The sequence below is a fragment of the Sycon ciliatum genome, chromosome 1 (assembly GCF_964019385.1).
Source record: "Sycon ciliatum chromosome 1, ocSycCili1.1, whole genome shotgun sequence".
Lineage (NCBI taxonomy): Eukaryota > Metazoa > Porifera > Calcarea > Leucosolenida > Sycettidae > Sycon > Sycon ciliatum.
The window spans coordinates 47,689,690-47,716,897 of NC_088643.1; the positions used below are offsets into that span (position 1 = coordinate 47,689,690).

At 47.9% G+C, this 27,208-nt stretch overlaps 2 protein-coding genes across 5 annotated transcripts; both read left to right on the plus strand.

Moving 5' to 3' along the window:
- Positions 1–1,450: 1,450 nt before the first annotated feature.
- On the plus strand, positions 1,451–6,537 carry LOC135829842 (ERC protein 2-like). The gene is made up of 7 exons (XM_065342230.1): positions 1,451–2,218; positions 2,744–3,016; positions 3,532–3,570; positions 3,972–4,148; positions 4,403–4,666; positions 4,884–4,955; positions 5,216–6,537. The coding sequence occupies exons 1-7, from the start codon at positions 1,877–1,879 to the stop codon at positions 5,567–5,569; spliced, it is 1,521 nt and encodes a 506-aa protein (XP_065198302.1). The 5' UTR covers positions 1,451–1,876; the 3' UTR covers positions 5,570–6,537.
- A 1,274-nt stretch (positions 6,538–7,811) lies between these two features.
- On the plus strand, positions 7,812–26,039 carry LOC135829924 (cilia- and flagella-associated protein 119-like). 4 transcript variants are annotated; one of them, XM_065342324.1, is made up of 13 exons: positions 7,835–7,975; positions 8,083–8,428; positions 13,909–13,974; positions 14,896–14,976; positions 15,344–15,426; positions 17,519–17,589; positions 18,754–18,824; positions 19,456–19,501; positions 19,965–20,010; positions 21,524–21,573; positions 21,790–21,859; positions 22,303–22,379; positions 25,068–26,039. In XM_065342324.1, exons 2-13 carry the CDS (start codon positions 8,373–8,375, stop codon positions 25,155–25,157), a joined length of 807 nt encoding a protein of 268 aa, XP_065198396.1. In that variant the 5' UTR covers positions 7,835–7,975; positions 8,083–8,372; the 3' UTR covers positions 25,158–26,039. The 4 variants fall into 4 exon arrangements, with proteins under 4 accessions (XP_065198379.1, XP_065198388.1, XP_065198404.1 ...); XM_065342307.1 differs by lacking the exon at positions 8,083–8,428 and having other exon boundaries at positions 7,812–7,975; XM_065342316.1 differs by having other exon boundaries at positions 7,834–8,428.
- Positions 26,040–27,208: the final 1,169 nt, after the last annotated feature.

A 27,208-nucleotide genomic window follows, 5' to 3' on the forward strand; every position in this document is an offset into this window, starting at 1 on the left:
CCCGAACACACATACACACATACTTTGCACAGACGCTAGACGTCCGCCCACAGACAAAGCGCTACCAAAGTGACAATGACGTTTAACCGAAATTCGGAATGGATAGTACATACACTGACACAGTCATGTCCATGTACAGTCAGTTGTACTTCCACGTAGCCATAGCCTAGGCATAGGCATAGAAAGGCGGAAGTAAGTAAAGTTGTTCACTGTTCTCGATTGGCCTGGCCAGGAGTTTAACCTTTCACACAATAGCGCGCACTTAGTAATGGCCGCCACAAACACTGAAACAGCTAGCCAGCCAGCCAACCACAGTAGAGTGACATGATACGGGCTGTGATGGCGGCCAGAACAACATGGTGTGTCCGGGAATGCTTCAACCAAGGCGGCTACTTGTTTGTTGTTTGTACTTGTAGCCTCAAAGTCAAACAGTTGGCAAAGTCAAACAGTTGGGTGCTTTTAGCAAGCAACACAATCAATCATTCACTGCTGCCTACTACTAGTAGTACGTGTACTAAGTCTTGTTTCAGTAGGACATATTATTAAATATTAGTATTACCTGATAACAGACTCAACACTATACACGATGTATGTATGTACTATTGATCTCGATGAGATCTCATCGACAGCTACGAGTGCCACTCACACACCATGTAATGATGTAGATTGTAGGTCATAATTTCCATACTGGATTATGCAAGCCATAATCTTATGCGCCAAACTGGCAAACGAAACTCGAAACTCCAAAATCTGTGACACCACACGTCCAAGGAAAAGCCAACTCATCGCGGGACAAAGACGGTGGAAGCAGGTCAAGTATCACGTGCACTAGGACAGAAGTACAGCAAACCTCTGGTATGTCATGTGCAAAACTATCATGGTCTACGCGTCGATGCGAAATACCAAGTCCTTGTGCCAAATGATCATCGGACATACTCTCGATCTCACGCAACGGCGTCTTTATCATGCCAAGCCATGCGCCATGCGCCAGTGCAGTGATATGGGTACCACCATACACATGATACATGCGCGAGCAAATCAGCTGGGTGCGCGGCGACAAACCACTTTCACGCGCGCGACCTCGCACAGCAGCTTTCTCCATCCCTCGCATAGTAAGTTAGGTGGGCTGCACCGTGCATGCGTGCCGCACAAGGACACCGCGCGCGTGCAAGCTTGATGATGACAGAGTACAACGTGCCGCACGCGCACATGATGTCCTCATAGCTCAATCGGCCTTGTTCGCACAAACGGAGCGTGTATTTGTGATGTACATGTAGATCTACCAGTGACCATACACTGATAGTGATAGAGATAGCGCGCGAGTGCAGTGCAAGTGGCACTGGCACAGACTGTCAGTGCGTGTTGTAGATCTACAGTGTTACACTTTTACAGGCCTACAATCGGAAATAAAGCTGTGTGTGCTTCATAACTCTTGCGGCTGCCCCCAGCAGACCCTTCCCCGGGATTGGCCGTCTGCAGGTCCCCACCAGTCATCACCACTGACCTGTGTTTCGCGATCCTGCTGCGTGATTGTGCACGCACAGGTCAAGACTCCAAGAGTACACATGTGCAGGCTAGAAATCAAGACTTCTTTGGCCTGACCATGCTCTCCGTGACTCAGTTACATGCTGGACATAAACCAGTCGGCCATCGTGAACGTCGACAATTTGGAGAAGAGCCGCTGCAGAGGCAGTAGGAAAGTATTTTCGATCGTTGTGCTGGCCACAGTGAAGCCATTATCACAAAGAAGAGTATCAGGTTTGGAAGGGAGTTTTTTTGCTCCGCTGGAGAAGCTGAAGGAGAAGTTTCGTTTTTCTATCTGTTCCAGTGGCGGTTCATGCAGTACGTCTAAGATTTGCGAGTAGAACTAACCAATATGGAGGACCTGCAGATGCAGCTTGAAAGGACCCGATCCGAGCTAGTGATAGCCTGCGCACGCCTCCGTGGAACCGACGTGCTCGCCCGAAACTGTGAGGAGTTGCGCAGGGAGAATGATATCCTCCGCGAGCAGCTACAAAGATACGAGGATGCGCTGCTGAGCGTGGAGAACAGGCTTGAAACACTGGGCAATCTGAACGGTGGCGTGGAGACCGCACAGAGTATGGACATGTCTCGGCCAGTTGCCTTCAGTAGTTTGCTGGAAGAGAACCAGCGTTTGAGCAGTATCATTGAAATGTACGAACGGCAACGGCTACCGGGACAAGACTCCCAAGGCATGGTAAGTAACGTAGCGCTTCTAGCTGTGGTGGTGCAGTTCATTTCTTTTCCATGGTCATACAGCCATGTTAGGTATTGATTTCTGACAGTCAGTGGTAGTGGCCATGGTGCGAGGGTAAGAGTCTCATCGTGGTGCTCGTCGGATGTGCTGCAGACCTTCGTCAGTTTTCTCGTGTCCGCTTTGATCCTTGGTGCGTGCCGTAAAACGTCCGGAGACTCGTGCAGCTAGCGAGAGGTGTCCTGGTGCGAAACCGAGTAGTTGGATATTGCGCAGATGCGGCCGCAGAACAATGGAATCTCATTGGAAGTCGTGGCGTAGACCATGCAAGCTGCTGATACCTCAGTGGCAGTGTTGCCAGTTTTGGCGAATACTTTGTTTTGTTTTGTAAATAAATTGTAGTGCTAGTCCCATTAGTTACAATGCGATGTGTGATGTGTGATGTGTGATGTGTGATTAGTTACTGAATGCGATGTGTGATGTGTTGTCCCCTATCATACTTGTATTGTCGTTTCGTTTGCGGTGCAGAATTTCGGTGGAATGTCAGACGAGCGTGCGGCACTAGAAGCGAGAATAGAGGAACTGCAAGCAGAGAACGAGTTTATTCGCGAGGAGTGGCAACAAGTACAATCTGCGACAACGACGGCGGCGAAAGGTGGAGAGAGTTCTGACGTGGAGGTGCTTGAGCAGCGTCTGGAAAGGAGTGAAAGAGCAGTGGTGACGAAAACGAGATTGTGCGAAATGCTTACAGCTGAGCTGCAGAAGCGCCAACAGCAAGCGCCAACCCCGAACCAGCAATGTGTAAGTACAGTGACGTTACAAAACCGCGCTATCGCCCCATGCTGGAATTGTCCGACGACCTTTGGTCGGAAAGGATTCAGATTCAGATTTCAGCTGCTTTGACGAGCTCTACCACTTGCTCTTGCAGTCTGTATTGGAGGCTATGATCAGCTGAATCTGAATAATCTACTCTTGCTTCTTGCCTCAGCTGGGGGCATGTTGACCACTGGTGTTGTGTTGTTGGTCTACCTGATGCATTGGTGACGGTTTGTCCCTTTCCTGGCTTGTAATTATTTTCTCCTTCCCTTGTGTGGCTTGTGTTAGTAATGTAATGACACAAGCACGTGCAGAGCTTTGACTGCTGGAGTGTCACAACACAAGTACTGCTGCAAGCGCTGGGTGCTGCTAGGCCTGCTACGAAGTACTAGTAATCCTGTGCCAATTAGGGCCATTTCCTTGTTGTCACTGCAAGAGGCCTACTTAGCATTGTACTCATTGCTGGTGTTGCTGGTGACTGTCCCATCTGATCCCCACAGTGTAAGCATCAGGCAGAAGCGGAGCAGCTCAATGAAATGGTATGTAGATATCCTGCAAGGCAGCTGCTGCTACTCTGCTTGGGTCATGTTTGTCTGATGCTCTACCCCATCGCCATATCTCAGTTGGTCTGCATATTATAATTTCCAATAGTTCTGGTCATGAGTTTCTGGTTCAGGTGCGTACAGCTGTACGTGCATTGGGGGTTCAGTTATTTCCATTACTTTCTCCTGGAACACTTGGATTGTGACACATTCCCAGATTATTCCCAGTGGAATTCCCAAACTGTTCCGTGGTGTGTTACCACTGAGATACAAGATGTGTCAATTTGAAGGATTTGATTTTACGTTGTGCATTTCACTCACTGGCTCCACGCATGGTGTTTCAAAAAGATTTGCTCACTTTTAGAAGTTCTTTTTTTCTTGCCTTCAATCTTCCTTAGGTTGCAAAGTTGTATGAGGACATAGACAATGTCTCTCGTCAGCGACAAGAAGACAACGCCAACTTCTCTCGGTTACGGGAGGAGATGGAGAGGCGCAGTGCAGAACAGCAAGCCCTTATTCAGGGCAATCAGGAGCGTGAAGCTATGTTGGAAAGAACGTTTGCAGCTGAAAAGCAGGTATGAGACGAAAGCAACTGGACAGCCACACGGTTGATGACTATTCTATTCGTGTGCGTGTGTGTGTGTGTGTGTGTGTGTGTGTGTGCGTGCGTACGTGTGTGTGCGTGCGTGCACGCAACAAGTTTGAATTAAAGGTTGTTTGATGCATCTTAGATCATGAAAATTCCTGGCCGTTTTGGATCATGTGTCGACAGATCCGTTGTTGTCTGGTGGCTGAAATGTGCTTGGTTTACCTCTGGCTGTCTGTCCAGGAACTCACTGGCAAGCAAAGGCAATTGCAGAATTTAGTCGCCCAGCTTAACGAAAACTTCCGTCAAGCCAAGCGCCAGCAAAATCAGCTCAATGCCACTCTAAGCCAAACGCAATATAAATTAAACCAGATGACTACGGACCGAGATACCATACGCCAGCACCTCAACCAAAGCAAGGAAAGAGAGCAGAAGCTATCCGAAAGACTTGTGGAAATGTCCGACAACATGAGCAAACTCCACAAGGAGAACATAATGCTGAAGGAGGTGAGAGAAAGCAATACTCGACTATTATTTGCTTTGATAGAACATGTCCTCACTGAGGAATATATCAGTGCATGACTTTGGCCTTCATAGTGCTTTGGGTACTCATTGTGCATTGCTTTGTTAGATGGTTAGCAAAACATGGGACATCTGCAAATGTGTCTGTTTATGTCTGCAAATTGAAAATCTAAGAATACATTCTGCATATTTCTTGATACAGGTACCTAGAATGGCAAGCGGCGGGCGTCTACCTCCAACGGGACCAGCGATGGGCTACCAACCTGAAGGACTGGTAGGTCTTTTCTTTGCCTATTATGATCTTTGCCACTTCTGGAGAGTTTTATGATTGCACATGTAGCTTGGAATAATATGGAACAGTGAAGAAGTGCCTCCAGCTTTTAGTACATTCATCCTCTATATTTGATACTGTTGTCACGTGTTGTGTGGTTAGAAAGAAGAAAAACGTTACTCGCTTGCTATTTTGGGCAGAAAAGAACAATGCCAAACCTGACTGTGTGCTATTGTTTTTTATGCTTATGCCACATCATACAGACCGCACGAGATTGTACCCCCACTCGGCAACCCGTATATGTGAGCGATGGCATGCATGCGAGAGGTGATGTTAGTAGAGGTGCAAGAGGCGGTGAAGCCAAACACATGCCATTCGCAAAGCCACTGGATTCCAGCACCGTGGTGCAGTCGCAGATGCACGGCGATCGAAGCGGTGAAATGAAACCAATCCCGTTCGTGAAGCCCATGGACACCGGCAGCGGCGGCGGTGGCGGTAGTGTAGCCGCCTCTGGCCACGGCGTTGAGCGTGTTTGTCCTGTGTGCAAGAAGGCTTTCAAGATGGAAATACAAGCATTCTACAAGCACTGTGACATGTGCGCAGAAAAGCAGGGCTAGGCAGGGTGCTAAGCTTGGCTTACAACGTGCAAAAACGGGGCTAATCTTGGCGTGCAATTGACGCGCGTCGCTATTCATGTTCGTACACGTCGGCTCTACTCTAGTGCAGGAATGATTCTGTCCTGGCCTGGTGTAGCTAGTGTGTTCACAACACGGCAGCTGCGCACCGGAGAAGCAGTGATGCTCACACATGGACGTGTGACCTAGGCGGCAATTTCTGGCAGGGAACTGCAAGAAAACTTCCTGCTTGCACGTCAGTTGTACTGGTAGATACCACAAGGGTGTCTAGGATCATCTCTCCGTTCACCGTCTTGAAATAGAATCCGCAACGCCGTTGTGTCTGGCTTCCCTGCCGATCTTCTGCCAGCTAGGGATCAATACGACAATGAAATTGGACTGACGAACTCTTCTGAGTTCTTATATGAGGTTGTGTATGCCTCAAAATGAGCTTCGCTTGACCAGCTTTTTCTTCTGTTTTGTGCCCATTGTCAGAGAATAATGAAATGAGGATAATTTTGCAATTTTTGTTCAGTTTCTCTGCTTATTGGCGCCTGCTCAGTTTGTACGTATGAGAGACACTGCACCGATTGTCATGCATGTAAACTCTAAAGCCGCTGTTGTGCATTGCAGAGCGATGCAAAGCCGGCGATTGAGATTCAATTTTCAGCCACTTAATTTTCTAATATTCCGCAGAGCGTAATAATTGCGAGATAGTTCTGGATTGGTTTGTGTTTGTATTTATGGGTCAATGCTGCCCCATTGCCTGCTCCCGGTACGGGTCATATTCAGCCAGTCACGGCGGCGTACATGTACTTGCTGCTCCTGAGATTAAGTGTCGTTGATAACCCTCTACGTCAAATTGATCTGCACAGTGCTGCAGGTCCGAATCGGTCTATCCGGTCCCATCTTGATTTCCGTGATGGTAGATTGAATTCCTCTGCTACCAGTCGTAGCAGAGAATACCAGTACTTGTGGTGTGTGTGTGTGTGTGTGTGTGTGTGTGTGTGTGTGTGTGTGTGTGTGTGTGTGTGTGTGTGTGTGTGTGTGTGTGTCCCATATGGTGCAGTGGTATGTGCAGCGATTTCCAATCGATAGGTTGCGGGTTCGATTCCCGACGATTATGGTCACACACGTCTTTCTTCTCTTTCTCAGACTCTTCCTGACTTTTCTTTCATTCTCCTGGGTGGTTACCAACAGCCAGTGCATGCTGGAGTATGTGGTGTGATGTGTGTGTGGGAAAAAAAGAAAAAAAAAAGACCAAAAATAGGGATTCACTGGCCAGAAAAAGTCACTTCAAATAGCTGTATGGTGTAGACCAGGCTGAATAGTGACGGTCAATTCTTCAGCCTTGCAAGCTGTTGAATGGTGCAATCCCAGCACAAGTTGCTATGGCTTCTGCCGTAGCATTGCTATCATCGCCTCCGGCGATGGGCGTCAAAGGTCAAGGTCAAGGTGTGTGTGTGTGTGTGCTTCTGGATGGTAATGCGCGTGGTGGATCTACACCGTGGATACCATGAAGCAATGATGTTCCAACATTTGGCATATTCAATGCACTTCTATGGCTGAGACGGATAACGTTTCTAGCCAGTAGGGATCCCTTCTCTGCGTACTGTGTACAGACTCAGTACTTGTAGTCTTGTAGCCGGTGTACTACAACGGTGTAGGTCTATCACTGTCTAATCAGCCGACTCCGCTATAATTATGATATTTATAGCGAATTATTATTATTTTCATGGTCGAACCATTGTCCATACTAATACTAATAGTAATCATGGTAATAGTATGCCATGTCCCTGTTTGAACCAGGGAGAAGTACTTTTTTACAAGTAAGGCCTGCCGCCTGGTACATGCCAACATGGAAAGCCAGGGCCTAGCCGGCCCTGGCCTGGAGCTAGCTCAGTAGCTGGAGTTGCTGGATCATGCCTTCAGGCTTCATCATGTTCATGCCCGGACACCATCTTTCAAGTGTCACCATCAATTTTTGTCTTTGGTTATTGGCAACCGTTACCATGGGCCTGGCACCAGGCTTGCCCGGTATTTTGCTCTTGCTCAGTCACTGTTTTTGTGTTTGGCAGGGGCCGGTGATGGTGATCCGCTTCCACAGACCGCAGACCAGGGAGTATACGACTCCCTGATGCAGACAGTCCAGCAAGCATGGCAGGCATGGCAGTCAACGATTTGTGACGTAGAGCAGAACATCACTACAACAATAATTATTATGTAATGACAGACGGCACAGTCGACTAGTCAGTCTCGCATCTCGGTCGGGGGGAGATGATGATTCTTTGCCTTTGCCTTTGGCTTGAAAAGAATAATGATAGAACGGGGACACACAGCACGCGCAGGTCATTCATTTCGAGCTGTGACAAGCTTGTTGGCAGTGACCAGTAAAGTAGGCAGTAGCAAGTAAGTAATAGTTAGTTATAGTTAGTTCTCTTCTACTTTTTTTGTAGGTGTGTTTGTGCCTGTTTGCATGTGCACGGACGGTGTCGGTGGGCCTCACATTTGGACAGAGACCTGTAGTTTCCGGGAAACAACGAATGATCGCTACGGCAAATAGCGCCCGGTGCACTGATACAGCTGTTCTCAGTTCAGAACTTCAGGATCACCAGAGCACGCTATTGAGTTGACAGCCCAAAAAACATTGGCGCAGGAGAACGAACGTCCGGCTGTACCTGTTTGCGTTCGAAATCATCAACAGACCCGGCACCCTGCGGTGCTTGATACTAGTACTGTGATAGTGTGCTGTGCTCAAAAGTCAAAGCAGGACCGACGTGGTCTGCCGAGGACAGTGCAGTTGGAAATGGCTGACATGACATTCCCAGGGAAGGAGGAAGGAGGGCTAGAGTTCTTGACTTGGTAAGGTTCTCGGAGACATGACAATCAGCCTTCCTTCACTGCTAGGCCGGTATTATTATTAATATTATTATTATTATTACACAGCTTCGCGTGATGGAGATACGGTAGATAAATACAAAGTAAAAACATACCATATCCTGTTCCGCCTCTGTGTTTCTTCAGCAAGATGGCAAAAGCACACACGCACTAACAATCAAACAAGATGAAAGAAAGCAGATGACATGAAGCTAGTCGCAGACTGCTGCAGGCCTTCGTCCGAGTTAGTTATTCGGATTCCGTATTCCATAAACTCTTCCATTCCTGGCGATCTTGCGCCAACTGGCGTAGTTTGGCCAAGTCGGGTGCCGACTTCATTGGAATTCCTTCGACTTCAAGCTCTTTCCGAATTGTAGTCGCCAGTGTGGTTGTTGGTCTTCCCTCCGAATAGCAGTTTGTAGGCTGACGTAAAGCTGCATTGCTTTTTGAGGTGGTGTGTCAGGATCCATGCGGAGTACATGGCCAAGCATGGCCATTCGACGGCTTTTCACGGTTGCCGAGAGGGGCGAACTGCTGCATTGCCGATAGAGCTCATCGTTCGAGATGGTGTTGGGATACACTATCCCAAGTAGATTAGCTAGGCCGGTAGTATTGAAATATTAATTCAGAATGATAAACTATTATCGTTTACACAAACAGAAGGACGAACATAGCAATGAAAAATATCAATTGTGCACTCATAACCATGTATAAACAATTAAAATGAAACAATTCCACAACGTTTTCTCGCGACTATCATCAGTGGAACATCGTCACATAGTAAGAATCACTAAAACAACCAGTTATATAGCTAGAATAATATGAAATGCAGCAGCTAGTGGTTATGCATAACGCGTGTAGTGTGAACTTGCGCAGTGTATCTCAGAATGGTAGCAGTAGATGAATGTGGAAGCTGTGAGTGCGTGTGGACAAAACTGGTGAGTGCGTATTATTTAAAAAGTGTGAGTGCTACAACATTTTCTTTTTGCTGCATAGCACAGGGTCACGTGTGCGAATATATACAGCTTCCAACACCTGCAACTGCAAAGAAACGTGAGCAACAAATAACAGCTGCTGCATTCTCACGCTTCTTTTCATATTATTCTAGCTATATAACTGGTTGTTTTAGTGATTTTTACTATGTGACGATATTCCACTGATGATAGTCACGAGAAAACGTTCTGGAATTGTTTCATTTTAATTGTTTATACATGGTTATGAGTGCACAATTGATATTTTTCATTGCTATTTTACGACTGTTGTCTCCTCGTCGGTTATTTAGAAGGACGGACAGTTGTGATTTGAGTACAATTCTACCCTCGGTAGTAGACAACCCCTGGGGCTCAACACTTTTGTCTTATACTTCGAAGTAAGGTCTATCCTCGTTAGTTCAACATAGGTTACAAGACAAACCTCAACAGTAGACACCGACACACCGACACACCTTCAGTTCTGCTGTCCCACCTGACAGGTTATATGAGCCGGCGCAAGCGAAAAGGGACCTTATCCTGCTGCACGTGATTTTGAGAAAACCGCACTTGAAGTGAATCAGCTGATTCTCAGCTGTCACGTTCGGATCAAACTTGAAACTGTTCGTTTTTTGGCGATACGCGACTTCTTTGGAGCTCAGTCATTCTTTCTATTGGAGAGCCAGTATCCTACAGCTCCTGTAGAAGAAAACCCTGGCTAAATCGACCCACGTACCACCGATCGGCGATCAAAATCGATCGACCGTGACACGTCGACACCTACGCTGAATAGAATCGCACGCGCGAGCGGAAAGACAAAAAGTTGCTTTCACAGTTTCAGCGCAGTTGTCTTGCCGTCTTCGCTTTCTGCTAAGTCCTTGGGTCGGCGTAGCTCTTCACTATGAGCCATCGTAAATGTTTCACTGTGAACGAAGCGCTGAAATCTCTCCTGGAAGAGGATGAGGCTGAAGTTTTTGGTGAGGAAGACGAGTCGGACGCCAGTGATGTTTCGGTTCAATCTGACGACGGCGACGATGATGGCGATGACGATGACGATGACGATGGTGAACACTTTCTTGAGCAGCGAGTGGATGTCGATGCAGCAGCAGAGCTGTATGTCGGAAAGGCAGAGCCCAAACCTCCGCAGGCTAGCTCCGCAGCAGCTTGTGCAGCGACCGTTGCGCCGGCAGAGGAGGATGACACTGTTCGTCAAAAAGAGAACTGCGGATGTTCAAAAAATTGCTTGCAGCAATTTGACCCAGCTGACATCGAGACGTCGATCCTCAACATGAGAGAAATGGAGTCGCACGAGAGTGAGCTGGTGGTCCTGGGCCTTCTTGAAGCTTTGAGTCATCCTGAGACAGTTTTTGAGAGTGGAGAGAAGCGCAAGAGGGAGCGTTTTACCTACAAATTCCAAGGACTGACTGTTTGTGTGGGTGCGTTCCGTCACGTGTACGCACTGTCTAGCAAGAGGCTGAAACGGTACAGAAGCCACCTGGAGAAGAATGGGCTTGTGCCACTAGTGCACGGCAACACAGGCAAACGGCCACACAATGCCCTGGAGTTTGCTGTTGTGAAGTACTGCGTGGAATACATCACTGGGCACGCGGAAGTGTTTGGAATTCCACATCCTGCGCCGCTCCGTGGCAGAGAAGACACGCCACCTATCTTCCTTCCAGCGTCGCAAACGTACAAGTCCGTGCATGGAGACTTCTGCGACTGCTGCCACAAGGAGGGTAAGAAGTCTGTATCCTTGTCGACGTTCCGCTCAATCTGGCACCAGACATTACCGCATATTAAGTTCATGACGGCTCGCATGGATGTTTGCCCTGTGTGCGAGGACTTGCGGCGCAACGTGATGGCGGCTGGGAGTGAGGAGCAGAAGACGACCGCATGCACTCAGCTGACTGACCATGTTCATAGGGCCCAGAGGGAGAGAGAAAGCTACCGGCAGAGAACCACAGATGCTGCCGCTGAGCTTCAGCAAGTTTCAGCCATGTCTCCTGCTGATCGCCCGCCGTTAACAAAGTCCCACTACACGTTTGACTTTGCTCAGAGCGTCAGCTTGCCGTATACGGCCAGACAGGTAGGACCACTTTACTTCAAAGTGCCTCGGAAAGTCCACTTGTTTGGTGTATGTAATGAAGGCGTTGGCCAACAGGTGAACTACATTATTGACGAGGCAGAAACCATCGGTCCTGACGGCAAGAAGAGCCACAATCCGAACACTGTAATTTCTTTGTTGCACGACTATTTTTCCACTTCTGTTGCTGATGAGTATGACTGCTACGTACATGCAGATAATTGCGCAGGACAAAACAAAAATAAGTCTGTTATAGCTTACCTTGCATGGCATTGCATTGTCAATTTGCACAGAAGTATAACATTGTCGTTTATGATAACCGGCCATACCAGATGCCTAGTCGACGGTATGTTTGGCTTGGTTAAGAGGAAATACCGTCGCTCTGACGTGTTCAGCATGCAGCAGTTAGCAGATGTGGTTGACTCCAGCGCTACCTCCAACATCCATCGACGGATCCCGGGCAATGTGACCTGGTTTGAGTGGGATACGTACCTCGCCCGGCTCTTCAAAAAAGTCCCCAACATCAGCCAGCAGCATCATTTCCGGTTCTCATCCGACGAACCTGGAGCAGTGGCAGTGATGGAGCTTGTGGATGGGATGGAAACCAAGGTGCAGCTGTTGAAGACCACACCTGAGCAGGTGAGGGCAGCAGGCCTTCCCCAAGTGTTGCCCCCAGCAGGTCTGTCACAAGAACGCCAGAAGTACCTGTTCAAGGATATCCGCCCGTTTGTGGCAGACCCTTACAAGGATGAGCTGTGTCCGCCTGTGCCGGAGGAATGACAAACTTGCGTAGTGGAACACACGTTTTGAGCCTGATAATTGCTACAGTCTGGTGCTGTGTCAAAGCTACATGCCTCGGAACATTCTATTATTCTTGTATCTAAAATGCGGCGTGCCTGCGTGGTACGGAAGGACGTGATGGCCCATCAGACGTCACGTTTGGCACTATAAATTCCATCACAGTGAAACTTATGCCAACTGCCTAGTAGTGTGTGTATACTGTATCCTCCAGCCCTTCTGCTGGTGACTCGAAGGCTTCTGTAAGGCTTCTACGGCCAAATTATTGCAATTTACGCATTTCAAAGATTATTCGTGAATATGTGCGATGTTTTGGTGAAAACAGTGTTGATTTAAACGTCCGTAACTTTGCTATATGTTGATGGATTTTCATTCGGTTTTTTTTACCTGATTCATACGTTGTCTGGCTACAAGAATCCGTTGCTAACTCAAAATGCCCAAAAAACGGATAAGGTCTCTTTTCGCTTGTGCTGGCTCATATTCCTTCATCACAAGACAAAGCAAATGGCCATCATGGATAGCTCGATCGATGTTTCATGTTGTCTTGTATAGGGGGTAACATTGAACAATTGTCAAATAACGGGCTGTCTTGTACAGGGGTCTGGGGGAAAAGAATTGTCTTATACATGTAGTTTTCCCAACCACCTAACCTACACGATGAATGAGGCAAAAAGCAGCGAATTGTACAAGTCTGGATAGTAGGTAAAACTCGTTACATGACAAAAAAAAGTTGATCCCCCCCCCCCCCCCGGTTGTCTACTAACGAGGGTAGACCTGTAACGGGTTTTATCTTAGATTATCTACTATCGGGACTTGCACATTCTGCTGCTGCCGGTTTTGCCTCCTTCATTGTATCTGCCTCCGAAGTTTCCTTACTTGCCATTAGACAATGGTTGTGATACTTATCCACTTACCCCCACCGTTAGGCCCTTGCATCTGTCGCTAGGGTTTGCCGGGTGTTAGCGGCCGTCGTGAGTTCCCTTCGGGAACGGACACGATAATTTACTTTCTTTTAATAAAACAATTATTTTCCCCCAGACCCATGTACAAGACAACCCGTTATAAGACAATTTTTCAATGTTACTCCCTATACAAGACAACATGAAACATCGATCGAGCTATCCATGATTGCCATTTGCTTTGTCTTGTAACGAAGGAATAGAACCTGTGGGACAGCTGAAGGTGACATTCGTGATCATGGGCGAGCGTGGGATACCTGGGCACGCGCATTTGTGATCATGGGCGAGTGTGGGACGCTCTGGCTTGAGCTGCCTTCATGATGCAATGGTCCTTTTGACGTTACCCCGGTGCTTTGAAAGTCACAGCAAGAAGTTTATTGAACTGCTCAATACTATGTACATCTACATACACTGCTGGCAACTGAAATCCCCCCCCCCCCCCCTAGCGGTGCGCTAGCCGCGCCGTTAGCGATTCGTACGAGACGGTAGGGGGGGGGGGGTCGGATTTCAGTTGCCAGCACTGTACTTGCATGAGTAGAGCGCAAATTCATCTTTGTCGATGGCACTTCCTTACTGACTACATGTAGCCTGTAGCCTGTCCATGGTAACACTGCCATCTCCTTGTACCTGCTGTGCATGTGCATGTACCTGTGCTAGGTCACAGCTTCACGAGGAGCACATCCTACAATATCAGCACTGTCAAAGCAGGTCTGAAAAGCTAAGGTAGGCCGGACTGGGCTAAGAGCAGCACTGATTGGGTATCACATTGGGTAGGCCGGACTGGGCTAAGAGCAGCACTGATTGGGTATCACATTGGGTATCATACTATACTAGGCTGGCTTGTGATTTGCAGAACTAAATAATTGCATTGATATGGACAAGTTCTGTGACAGCATAAAAGACCACTTTCATTTTTGCACAGATATCAAAATACATCGGTTACTTTCTCAGTGGTTTTACGTAGACTCACGGTGGAAGGTTGCCGAGTTTTGAGAAAACAATTTCTTTGGCGTTCGGGAAATTGAATCATTGAAACTACATGTAGATCTAACCTCTGCCTTGTGATATTCTGTGAAATGAAGTGCAGCTCTTGGTTGCCAACTTGGTGACATGGTGACATGGTGACATGGTGCCGCTGAGTTCAACTCTGAGTTACTAGTACCCTGAGCATGTCTATTGTTTAAAAGCCTATAAGCCTTGACAGACGATTTGCAGCCGCCGTGACTCGAAACTGAGGAGTCAATATAAGCAGGCTATGATGTGATGTACGAGTAACTTGAGTAGAGGAATAAAGCTGCATTGTGTGACACCTTACCGGATCCACACCAGTTCCGAAAGCGTTTGTGCGCACCCCTGGATGTGCATATGCATGTATGTGTATGCCATAAGGGAAGAACCTTAGTGGGTGAGTTCCAGTGCTTGGTTTGTGTGGCATTCGGTGACACTGGGTCCTTCAACAATATTTCCAGATCTGGCAATGGCACTAGTGCCATGACCAGTTTGTGTCGTTGTGTTCAACAACTGTAATCAGAGAGTGCTAATAAGCAGCTTCTCCATTTTTAGTACCCCCTGATTTGAATGGTACATACCGGTATTCCCTGTGCTGGTTTGAATGCTTCTGCTTTGGATGCACTTTGGTTTCAGATTGATAGAGACTTGGCTGGAGTTGAAGAAGCACGGCAAGCGAACACCTCTAATGACTGAACTCTACTACAATGCACTGCAGTATCCTCATCTCCAGTGACCAGTGACAGAGTTGAGCAGTTGGACGGTGATGGAAACAGTGCAGCAATGCCATCCTTTGTGACGGCTTCTCTTTGCACAGATAACATGTGACTGTTTGGCATGTTCTAGGTCCAGGCTAGAGCCCGTATGTCACAAGCTTTATCTTCCAGAAGAAGATCTTATGATCTTCACAGGCTGCGTGACACGGGGTACTTGATGGAAGCTAAAGTTTTCGAGTATCATTTCCCAGATTCCAGTGCAGCAGGGGTCCACTAACTGTGCCCCCCCCCCCCCCCCCAGCACTGTCACAGAGTCGGTATAGTCCTTGACAGTTTCCTTGTGATCTACACTGACTGGCTGGATGCAGATGGTCTGATAAACAGGACTTGGATGTTGCACAGACCTCGACATTCTTCTCGATCCTGAGCGCCATTCACAACACTTGCATAAGTAAGGTATTGTATGCGCGCTCTTCCCGACCAGCCTCAGGCCAGGGTTTGTGACAGTGTTGCACAGTTAGTCGAACGGTTGTAAGCTACACTAACAGTAGAACTCTCATAAGACGTACCCCCGCAGAACGTACCCCCGCAGAACATACCCCCACAGGACATACCCCACAGGACGTACTACCCCATAGGACGTACCCCCACAGGACATACCCCACAGGACGTACTACCCCATAGGACGTACCCCCACAGGACATACCCCACAGGACGTACTACCCCATAGGACGTACCCCCACAGGACATACCCCACAGGACGTACCCCCACAGGACATACCCCACAGGACGTACCCCCACAGGACGTACCCCACAGGACGTACCCCACAGGACGTACCCCACAGGACGTACCCCACAGGACGTACCTCCACAGGACGTACCCCACAGTATGTACCCCACGGGACGTACCCCCACAGGATGTACCCCCACAGGGCGTATCCCACGGGACGTATCCACAGGACGTACCCCACGGAACGTACCCCACGGGACGTACCCCCACAGGGCGTACCCCACAGGACGTACCCCACAGGACGTACCCCACAGGACGTACCCCACAGTACGTACCCCCACAGGACGTACCCCCACGGGACGTACCCCACGGGACGTACCCCCACGGGACGTACCCCACGGGACGTACCCCCACGGGACGTACCCCACAGGACGTACCCCACAGGACGTACCCCACAGGACGTACTACCCCATAGGACGTACCCCCACAGGACATACCCCACAGGACGTACTACCCCATAGGACGTACCCCCACAGGACATACCCCACAGGACGTACTACCCCATAGGACGTACCCCCACAGGACATACCCCACAGGACGTACCCCCACAGGACATACCCCACAGGACGTACCCCACAGGACGTACCCCACAGGACGTACCCCACAGGACGTACCACCACAGGACGTACCCCACAGTAGGTACCCCACGGGACGTACCCCCACAGGACGTACCCCACAGGGCGTATCCCACGGGACGTATCCACAGGACGTACCCCCACAGGACGTACCCCACAGGACGTACCCCACGGGACGTACCCCCACAGGGCGTACCCCACAGGACGTACCCCACAGGACGTACCCCACAGGACGTACCCCACAGTACGTACCCCCACAGGATGTACCCCCACAGGACGTACCCCCACAGGACGTACCCCCACGGGACGTACCCCACGGGACGTACCCCCACGGGACGTACCCCACCGGACGTACCCCACAGGACGTACCCCACAGGACGTACCCCCACAGGGAACCGGAGCTGTGTACTTAGTAGTCCCAGGTATTTCTTATCCAAACTTACTTCCTAATTGGGCATATGTAATACACTGAGTGACCCATACCCTAGGCAATTCCCGTACTAGGCAAGTGTACGTCTTATCAAAGTATATGCTAGGTGAGTTACCCTGCACCATACATGTACATAGGATATGTTAGAGGAAAGGAACCAGTGCAAAAAGGAGGAAAAGTCAAGTAACGAGAACATGCACTGATACAGCCTGCCAGTGTGCAGGCATCTTGGCATGAGCTCAGCATCATCTCGGGGTCCCCGTTAGTACATTAAGTACTGCATTTGGCTGCCACCCGAGCCCCCCCCCCCCCCCCCCCCCCCACACACACACTCTCCCAACACGGTCGCACATATGACTGCAAAATCCCCATGACGCAGCTCACCAGATCAAGATATCAAGGCATGGATCATCGTCGCTCAGTAGAGTCGAATCAAGCAAGCTGTAATTCCGGTGCCGAGAGGCAGACTCACAACCCTACATGTACATCGTTATGGCAATTTCCCCATGTCTCTCACCCCCCCCCCCCCACCCATGTTCCCCCCCCCCCCCCCCCCCAGTGGAAGTATAATGTTACAGTCAAGCCATAATAGCCGAAATTAAAATTAAAAAAAAAAGTGCTACACAGCACTACAACTCCAGGGGTGTTGGAGCAGGGATACATGTGTGTGTGTGTGTGTGTGTGTGTGTGTGTGTGTGTGTGTGTGTGTGTGCGCGCGTGTGTGTGCGTGTGTGTGTTGTTTATGCAGAGACGGATGCGGACAACCTGCCGGAGATGGTTAGTCAATTCCAGGAACTCATGGCATTGCACAGCGTTCAGGTAGGGGAGTTGGCGTGAAACCCATTTAATTAAGATTGGGCACCGGCAGGTAACAACTGTGGCCCAGCTCGCATGCCAGCTGATGATCACATGCATACGATTTGAGTATAGTATAGTGCGAGTAGTACAAAGTGTGCCAAGACGCGTCTACTTCACATTGGAAAACCAGAGCGGCGAGTGATTCGCTGATAAAAGAATTAGTCCTGCCTCTGGCATGGCTTCTTTCATGAGCCGCCGCATGTGCGGTTTGGACACATGTTTGATCACTGACCTAATCACTAATCATGCTTCTTGGGTAGTCATTGGCTTCCAGAAGCTAACTTAATTGACTGGGGCTGAATGCTTTGTCCACAAAGGAATAGGTCGCCAAAGCAAAATGTAATGGTAGATTTGGCTTGAAAAACAATTCGGACCCTTTGAGGCATGCCGCGAATCGGACAGTAAACTCAATGTTAAATTGAGGAAGTTGGTGTGTTAGAAGTAGGTATCTGGACGTGTGAGGACGAACCGTGTGAATGTGCGTTTGCCGCTGAGCTACTCGGAGAGGAATCGGTGCAGGCGGCCATGTCATCGCGGTAAATATTGCGGACACAATGCTTAGGATCATGTGATGGGTATGATCGCGTCATCCAGAGATGTCATGAAAATGATTGCTGGAGGAAGCACCCAGTGGTTGCCCCCTGTGGGTCCTTTGGGATGCTCGCTTGTAGTTCTGGTTCAGGTTGCCAAATTCGCATCTCCAACACTAAGATCCAGGAATTCTATGTCCTGAACTACACCCGCTTCTTGGAGCAAAGTGACAGAAAATTGTAAGGCATTGTAAGTTCAAGCTGGTTCCCGGCCAGACACGGCTAACGAATACAAATCACTTATAGTGGAACCTTGCTTTCCAATCACCTCATCGATCCAACTAATTTTGCTCGGTCCCAAATTTTGCTCAATAAGCGCGAAAACAGGATGGTCTTTTCACGAATCAGATCACCTCGAAAACTAGACCACTTTGCCAGATCCGAAAGGTACCAGGGTCGGAATTCCAACGTTTCACTGTACCACAACCTCATCTATAATATAATTGTTTTGTTGTCACAAACAAACCGGTCGCTAGAGTTAACCTGAAAAAAACGCGTCAGCCCAACTTGGTGCCCCTGCTTTGTACATGTACAGAGACCTCCAGTAGCAATTGGATTGTTCACACATCAGCAGGCAGTCAAAATCAACAACTACATGAACGACACGTGAGTTTTCTTTGATATGCTTGAGGTAGCTGAGAAGGCAGTAATTCTTCCCTTTCCGTATCCACTGGAGTATGTTAGTTTCAGCCTGATGGTAAGCCCTAGTATAACGACAGTGTTCCGCATGTAGCATGGAAGGAAACTGAGAAGGGTGTGATGACATGATGGGCTATCTCGTCATATCCTGCCACATCAATCTCAATCTGTCTCAGTCTGTTTCTCTCTGTGTCTGTCTCCGTCTCTCTGTGTCTGTCTCCGTCTCTCTATGTCTCTTTCTGTCTATATGTCTGTATATCTGTCTGTCTCTGTGTCTCGCGGTCTCCCCCCCCCCCCCCTCTCTCTCTCTCTCTCTCTCTCTCTCTCTCTCTCTCTCTCTTTCTCCATGTGTCTCTCTGTGTGTATCTGTCTGTCTGTCTGTCTGTCTCTCTCTCTCTCTCTCTCTCTCTCTCTCTCTCTCTCTCTCTCTCTCTCTCTCTCTCTCTCTCTCTCTCTCTCTCTCTCTCTCTCTCTCTCTCTCTCTCTATCTCTCTCTCTCTCTCTCTCTCTCTCTCTCTCTCTCTCTCTCTCTCTCTCCATGGGTGTGGGTGTGTGCATGCGGGCGTGTATGCATGTATGTGTGCATGTAACTGTTCAGGTATTTCCGTCATCACAAGCTGTACAAGTATGCCTTTACTCCACAGGTACTGTAGCCACACTGGCACTCTCTACATGAGAATGGCAGTGACTGTCATTCCATTTCTCTGTATGTGACCACATGTAGCTCCATACCCACTGTACTGCATCTGCGGACTCAGTGTGAAGTGATGTGTGTATACCCACTGTACTGCATCTGCGGACTCAGTGTGAAGTGATGTGTGTACTTCAGTGCAGTACATCGTATATTGTAACTTGCTTGTCTGAGTATCCTGTGCACATTTGCAAGTTGAACAAGGAAGAAGAACCTAACCTAATATCATGATGGTGTGTGACTAATACGGAGTGTGTATACATGTCCTCAGTATCATGCAAAGCTGGTTTGTCCATCAAAGTCACTCACGGTTGGGTAATCTTACTTTGAAGTAGTTTTCTATGCCGTGTGCCAAGCGCTTGTTGTGCTCTGTGTGTGCTTGAGTGGATACATGTGTGCGTTTGTTCTTGGCACAGTACATGCTGGACTTGCGTCTCCATTACAATGATGAACCAAGACCAGGTGAGACAATCATGGACTGGCCACGCTAGATTACCAGATTACTGAGCACTGGGCAAGGCCACTAGTAGCATGCAACAACAAACAGTAATCATGGTAATACTACATGTAATACGAAGAGTGCGCGAACCAAGTTGCGCCACTCCCGGCGAAAGACCCCACGGCAAAATGTTGTTGTTTGTGTCATATTGGCGTTGTTTGTGTCATATTGGCGTTGTTTGTGTCATATTGGCGTTGTTTGTGTCATATTGGCGTTGTTTGTGTCATATTGGCGTTGTTTGTGTCATATTGGCGTTGTTTGTGTCATATTGGCGTTGTTTGTGTCATATTGGCGTTGTTTGTGTCATATTGGCGTTGTTTGTGTCATATTGGCGTTGTTTGTGTCATATTGGCGTTGTTTGTGTCATATTGGCTGTGTCTACTGCCGGTTTACTGTATCACCAGGGTATTCTTGTCAGCATTCCCGCTTGTTGTATAAAAAGTAAAAATTCACGCGAATTTGCCGTTATCATGGGGAGGGGAGGGGTGTCCTACGATTCATGATGACCTAAACAAAACAAACTCCACCATACAAGAACGGGTGTATGAAAGCGATGATAGCTGTGGAGTTGCACTCTCTGGTTTGTTCACAGTGTTGTTCACGTTGTGTGTTCTCACTCTGTCCCTAGCAACCAGTGGCAACGTAGTAATAAACACCCTTAGCAAACAACGGTAACGCTATTTTTTTTACGGTACTCGTACCTTGATCACCCAAATAGCGTTGAAGCTGCGGCGTAAAAACGTTATGGGGGCTGATTTATTGTTGTGACCAATGGTACGTTTTTTGGCCAAATATTGCATAGTCCGTACGCAGTTCACCTTGTATCGCGTATATGGTGACATAAAATGGTTGTACCGCGCGAACTAAAAGCTATTCTCATGGCAACAGCATCCTAAAAATAGCGTGCATCTTGCTAAAGGCCGAGCCCAAATCACGGTATTTTCCCCCTTACGGTAATACCGTTTACAACATAACGTTGTTTGCTAAGGGTGTCTAATGAATAGCTTTCCCTGAGAGAAACCCACCCAGCTTATGCAAGTCATCAGTATGATTGTGGCAGCTATTCGGACTGCGTGCATGCTGGCCTCCGTTATACGTAGTGCATACATACTTGAAACACGTGATGTGAGTTATCATCATCGTGGAGCTCATACTCAGAGTTGCATTCCCCCCGGGGGGCTACTATTGGTAATATGTATCATGAGTTGCACATGTTTTGTGGCCATCCAAATTTCGGAGGTCTTTTGCGTGGGAGCAAGGGGAAAGTTCTGGTCATCACCCATATGCAAATCGAAACCTATGGAGATGTTTGATGAGGCCTTCGACTGCATGTGCGCACATACACACACACACACACACACACACACACACACACACACACACACACACACACACACACACACACACACACACAGTATGGCACTTCAGCAAGCAAACTTCCCTTGATTGTGTTGTTTACTCTTGATGTCAACTTAGCCGATACCGATGAAGAAGAAGAGGGCACAGAAGCAGGAAATACAGCACAGGTACTGCTCATTCCTCCATTGATGTGTTATAGTACTGTGAGAGGAGAAGAGAAATAGGAACACAACATTGAACTGAGCATGCTATGGTCAATTATTGTGGCCTATTTGTATGTAATTTCTCTCATCTCCCAGCTACCCTGCTCTATCTTCTCATGCCTAACTACTATCAGCATGGCTTTTTAAACAAACTGCTGTATTTTTGCTGTATACTTTCAGGGACAAGCTGAAGATATGGATGAATCTGAACTGCCAGAGGTGGACGGACAAGACGCTGCTGAAGCTGAAGGTAAATTGCCGATGATCCTTAAAAATTATTTAGCGCGATGCAAATTCTTGAACCAGCATTCGCCGCTGGTAAAAGAACTGAAATCTGTAGACTTTGCTTAGTGTGGGGAGACGTATCTTCTCTACGTAGCATGCATGGTTATATTCTGTTGACGAGCCTGCAGCATACATGCCCGCATGTCACTGTTGTAGCCTACTCAAGCTGGACAATGGAACTTACAAGTGTACTGAATAGTACCGAGTACAAACCATTTGCCAAGCCCCAGTCTTCCTGCCGGGTTGTTGCAGCGCATGCACTTTGTTCCGCATACTTCGAAGTACACCCTTGATGAGTAGTGTGCTAACCGGTAGCCAACAGATTGGACAATCTGCTTGCACTGTGTGTGTGTGTGTGTGTGTGCGCACACGCGTGCTTTCTTGCTTTGGTGTTGCGGCTCTGTGCAGATCGGCCATTCATGGGCAATGCACAGAAGGAATTGCGCGCTATCATTGCGTCCATGCTGAAAGTTCACATGAAGAAGGTACAGAGCATGGGTGACATTCGGTGATGAGTGAAGCTGCATAGGATTGTGGAGCTCAGCACACATTGAATTACAGTTGAAATGGAGCAATAAATAGGTACAAGTCGCATAGTACTTGTAGTTGCAGGATAGTTTGCCATCTGCTTAATGAAAGCTTGCATGCCATCCTACATGTAAGACCACGGGTCTAGGACCACGGGTCCTACATGTAGTAATATAGGACCCGAGAAACCGCTCCGCGAACTGAAGTGCTCCCCAATTGAGAATTTTTCAATTTTCTAACTAAATACTTGTTGAGTTGAGGTCTTTGTACGTCAAAGTAAGGGTGCAAATTGCTAGACCATGTCCAGGTCATTGCATATCATTGCTATCATTGCTATTGTGATGTGAATTTTGACCCTGGCATATCGATCATGATGAGAACTTTTGGTCTTTTTCAGCAGTTGCTATGACAGTGGAGTGCAAAATCCCACCGTGACTCTCCTTCCATTGTTGCCCTGGGCTGTTGCCATGGAGTTCCGTAGTGTGCGTTGTAGGATGTGTAATTGAAGAAATTCAAATTAAGACATACAGTCAGACCTCGCTTATCCGGTCCTCTTTTATCCGGATCCCTCGTCATCCGGAAGAAAATCGTTGGTTACCGATTTACAGCATATGCCATGCAGGCCCGTAGCAGCCCCATTTTGGTTGGTCCGGCAAGATCCGATCTCGATGCCCCCCCCCCCCCCCCCCCCCCAAGCCCACACTCATACATATGCCGGTACATGTACAAAATCATCACGGTACATGATTGTGCGTGTATGTGTATGTAAGGCCACACCAAGTTATTTCATTGTTTCTCGTCACCTGAAAATCTCAAAAGGAACGCGGGCGGGCGGAAAAAAAACAAAATAGGGTTTGAAAAACAAAAACTGCTATTTACACTACAAAGGCCCAATTTATGATCACGGCAACTTCACAGTGCTTGTAGCCCGCAATGCCGCAAGTTTACCGATGCCCGGAACACTGTCAGTCCAAAACGGTGCACTGTCATGCACTGTCTTGACTTGTACCGGAACTGTGTGTAGCAAAGAAGACGACCAGGTCGTGTGGTGGTGTGGTACTTGAACTACCGGTATGCGTACATACACGGTGCAAAAGTCGTCCTTCGGTTCGTGCACTAGCACTGCACTCCAGATTTGACGCCGCGCGTACTTTTACAACGCCTTTTTATGCGTGTTTACCGGGACGCGAGATTTTTTTTTTGGTCCAATCCTCAAGAAAGGTACGCGCGCGGTGACGAGAAACAATGAAAAAACTTGGTGTGGCCTAATCGTGACCATGCAGAGTGACATTTGGCGAGAAAAGGAAGAAGGATCTTCTGCATGAGTCAGGAAAAAGGGCATCAGCATGTTGTGTCCGTCCAAACAGAACTTATTGAAGCCTATGAAGGCATAGCAACAGTATCTAAATGCATGTGATACAAGCACCAAAATGGATCTTTGGAGGAGGAGAAAGGACATTGCAATAGAATATCTTTGGTACAAAGCGGATCTAGAAAGAATTGGGGGGAAGAAAAGAATCCATACATTTCAGGAAGTACAGAGTAGGAACATTCACAGACATGACTGTCCAGTACTCCAAGGCATGTACATGTACATGTACATGTAACGATCATGTCAACTTGCAAAGAAGTGCAGGAAGTGGGCACAGGAAGTGGGCACATCCACAACTAACTTATTTGGCACAAGCCAGTGGTTAAAAGTGATAATTACTAGTATATTATCGTCAGCAATGATCAGATGTAGTACATAGTCAGTAGCAGTTCACAATGCACTGAAAAGGCATGTGATATACATGTTACAAGATACCGTCACACGTATACCAGTAATTTATAGTGAGTCTGTGCATGTAGATCTACGTGGGTGTTGTCCTGTGCTGTGACCTCCTGCCATGCCATTCCTCCTGCCATGGTACATGTACATGACATCAAGAGTATGTAACCCCCCCCCGCCCCCCCCCCCCCCCCCTCCCGGTTTATACACTTGATACCATGTACTACCTCTACTTATTGCACACATCATCATGGGTGGACATCCTGAGCTGCGCACATATATATATATGTGTGAGCTCCCGCTTTTTTTTTTTTTTTTTTTTGCCGAACATTGGTCCGGCAGCTGCCGGACCAATGTTCGGCAGGCCTGCTACGGCCCTGCCATGCGTACATACAGTATGTGTGTTCGATTATCCGGTTCCCTCGCCTATCCGGATATTTTTGTGGAAAGCGGATGCAGTGTGCGGTTATGCGAGGTCTGACTGTACACACAAAACATGCATACATAGGATCACCTCTGAAATCTGTGGACTCCTTTACCACTGTTCCTTAGCAACAGTTTAGGGTCAAAGTTTTTAGGCAAATATTCGAACACACAGGCCATGCAGCATATCTGTGTATGATGATCCTACCAGTAGGACCGGGGTCTATGCAAGCCATCCGAAAATGCTGTCACCACCAGGACTCGAACCAGGGACCCTCGCTCATGGCCTTATGTCTTAGTCATGCATTAACTGTTACCAGTCCATTACGTCTGGACACGCCAAGAAGTTCCTTCTTCCCGGGGGCACGTATCTCGTCAATACATTATCTAACTGCTCATCTCTCCCTCTGGCTATGGTGTCGGTGTGTTCTGCTGGTCTATTCCGTACCAGCTGAAAGGAGACGTTGACGAGCAGATGAAACATTTGCAGAGCAAGGTCGAGGAGCAGCTGACCACGCTTGCAGGCAAGAAGGGAAAGTGACGGATCAGCCGGGTCCTCAGTGCTGCTGTGAGCCGCTGGGGCTGGTGGTGCTGCTGCTGTGAGCCGCTGGGGCTGGTGGTGCTTCTTGGTCTGTTTGCTAAACGCGCCACTATTCCTTGTGAGTGCTTAGCCGTGTGTGTCTCAGCTGAACTTGGCCTTGTTGGAGTTGAATGTTCCGACTGGTCTATAACAATAGCTTCCAATGCCAATGTCAAGCCACTTCATTTTGACAGCACTGGAGACACACAATACTACGTGACGTGACACCAAGCAGTGCTGTCAATCGTAACCCCCTGGGTTCCTGCTATTCAGGACATACCGGAGGATGAATAAAGTGGATGTGCGCACGCACTGCTGATCGGGTGGGATCAATGTGACTCTGCGTGAATGTGCGAAGCGTTCACTGCACTGTGCCTGGCCAGTGCTGTGTGACTGCTATGCTATGCTGTGTTGACCTATGGATCTTCGCGATCTTTAAAAACTTACCTCGTTGAATCACCATCCACAGACCATGTCTTTGTAGGGTCGGTTAAACAGTAAACTTGTGTACACTACGTGTATATCCGCACCCTATCTGATGTCCATATATCATTTATAATAGGCATGTTTCTATTGGGAGCTGTCCGATGGCATATGAATGATAATAATGATCATAGTGCAGTTTCATTATACAGGCCGTCCCTCGTTAATACATAATCTCTGGGACTTGACAAATGTTATGTATTAACGGGGTTTATGTACTAAACGAAAGTGTACATAACTTGCTTGTGTACCGGAATTTTTCACTTTTCAACTTTTCTGAGTGTTTCTTGCTACCACGACTAGGCAGCGAGATATTCTTGATTCCCTCGATATAACATAAAAATTATGTTATAACGGTCACAGTTAGCGAAGATTCTACAGTTTACATGATACATGCCCAGCCGCGCCTGTACAGTCACTCGGAAAAAAACAGAGCTTTGTCGGTTTGTGATGTGCGCTCTGATTTCTGAGCTAATTGCGTCCACAACTTGCATAAGCAGAAACTAGAACACGATGTGCCTCCACTGGAAGGCCAAAAGACCAACAAATTATGTACTATTGAGGTAGATGACATGCGGGTACGGAGAAATGTTATGTACTAACGAATTATGTACTAACCGACAAAATTTGTATGGAAGTGACCACGTTTCGTCCGGGACTTGAGATTTCTTATGTACTAACGGGGTTTATGTACAAACCGGACTCGTATTAACGGGGGACGACCTGTACTTGAAAGTAATTATTCGTGACCAGTCGTGGCTACTCCGAGCAAGATGAGAAAATAGCCCAGAAGACGACACGGCTCTGACTCAGTGTCACTGGATATTTCTGATGCCGGTTTCTCATAAGTATACTGTTCGCGGGTATCGTCATTGTGCTTATACTGAGCTGAGTCTAGTCTTCTTCTTGTTGTAACTTGCAAGCCTTGCTTGTGAGCTATACAAGGTAAAGAGTTACATGAATCATATTTCAAGTGATACGTTGAGACATCTATCTTACTGTACAACACTCACTGTGTGCCGTCACTGTTGTTTCCTTACTCATACACAGTAACCAGCGATTGATAATCATGTGCCATCTCATCATACGGTACTCTTGTTCTCCATACAGCGTGTGTTCACTACAGCCGCCCGGAGGTGGCGTCCAAGTCACAGCCTGAGTAGCTGCTCCGGGATCTGACAAAGTCGGACCAGGATCGGGTAACCATGCCTATTTAATGGACTATGTGAAGAGTCCGTGGGGTTATAAGTGTACAAGTAGTGGACTCTTGATCAGTCAATGACGTGACGGTGCTCCCTGGCCCGGGCACGATCATTGCTCTTTCTTCAGTACTTTAATGTTGTCTGCTAAATGTAGCCGGATCCGGGCAGCTGGGTCGACACGGGGAAGAATCATAGTTCATAGTATAGATGGGAGTATAGTATTTTTGACTACTCCCTGGTAGATCTACGGTGTAAATGTAATCCCGGTAAAAGGCCCGTAATCCGGTAAAAAAGTGTTCAGAATTATAGTAGAGCAAGCTAGCTACA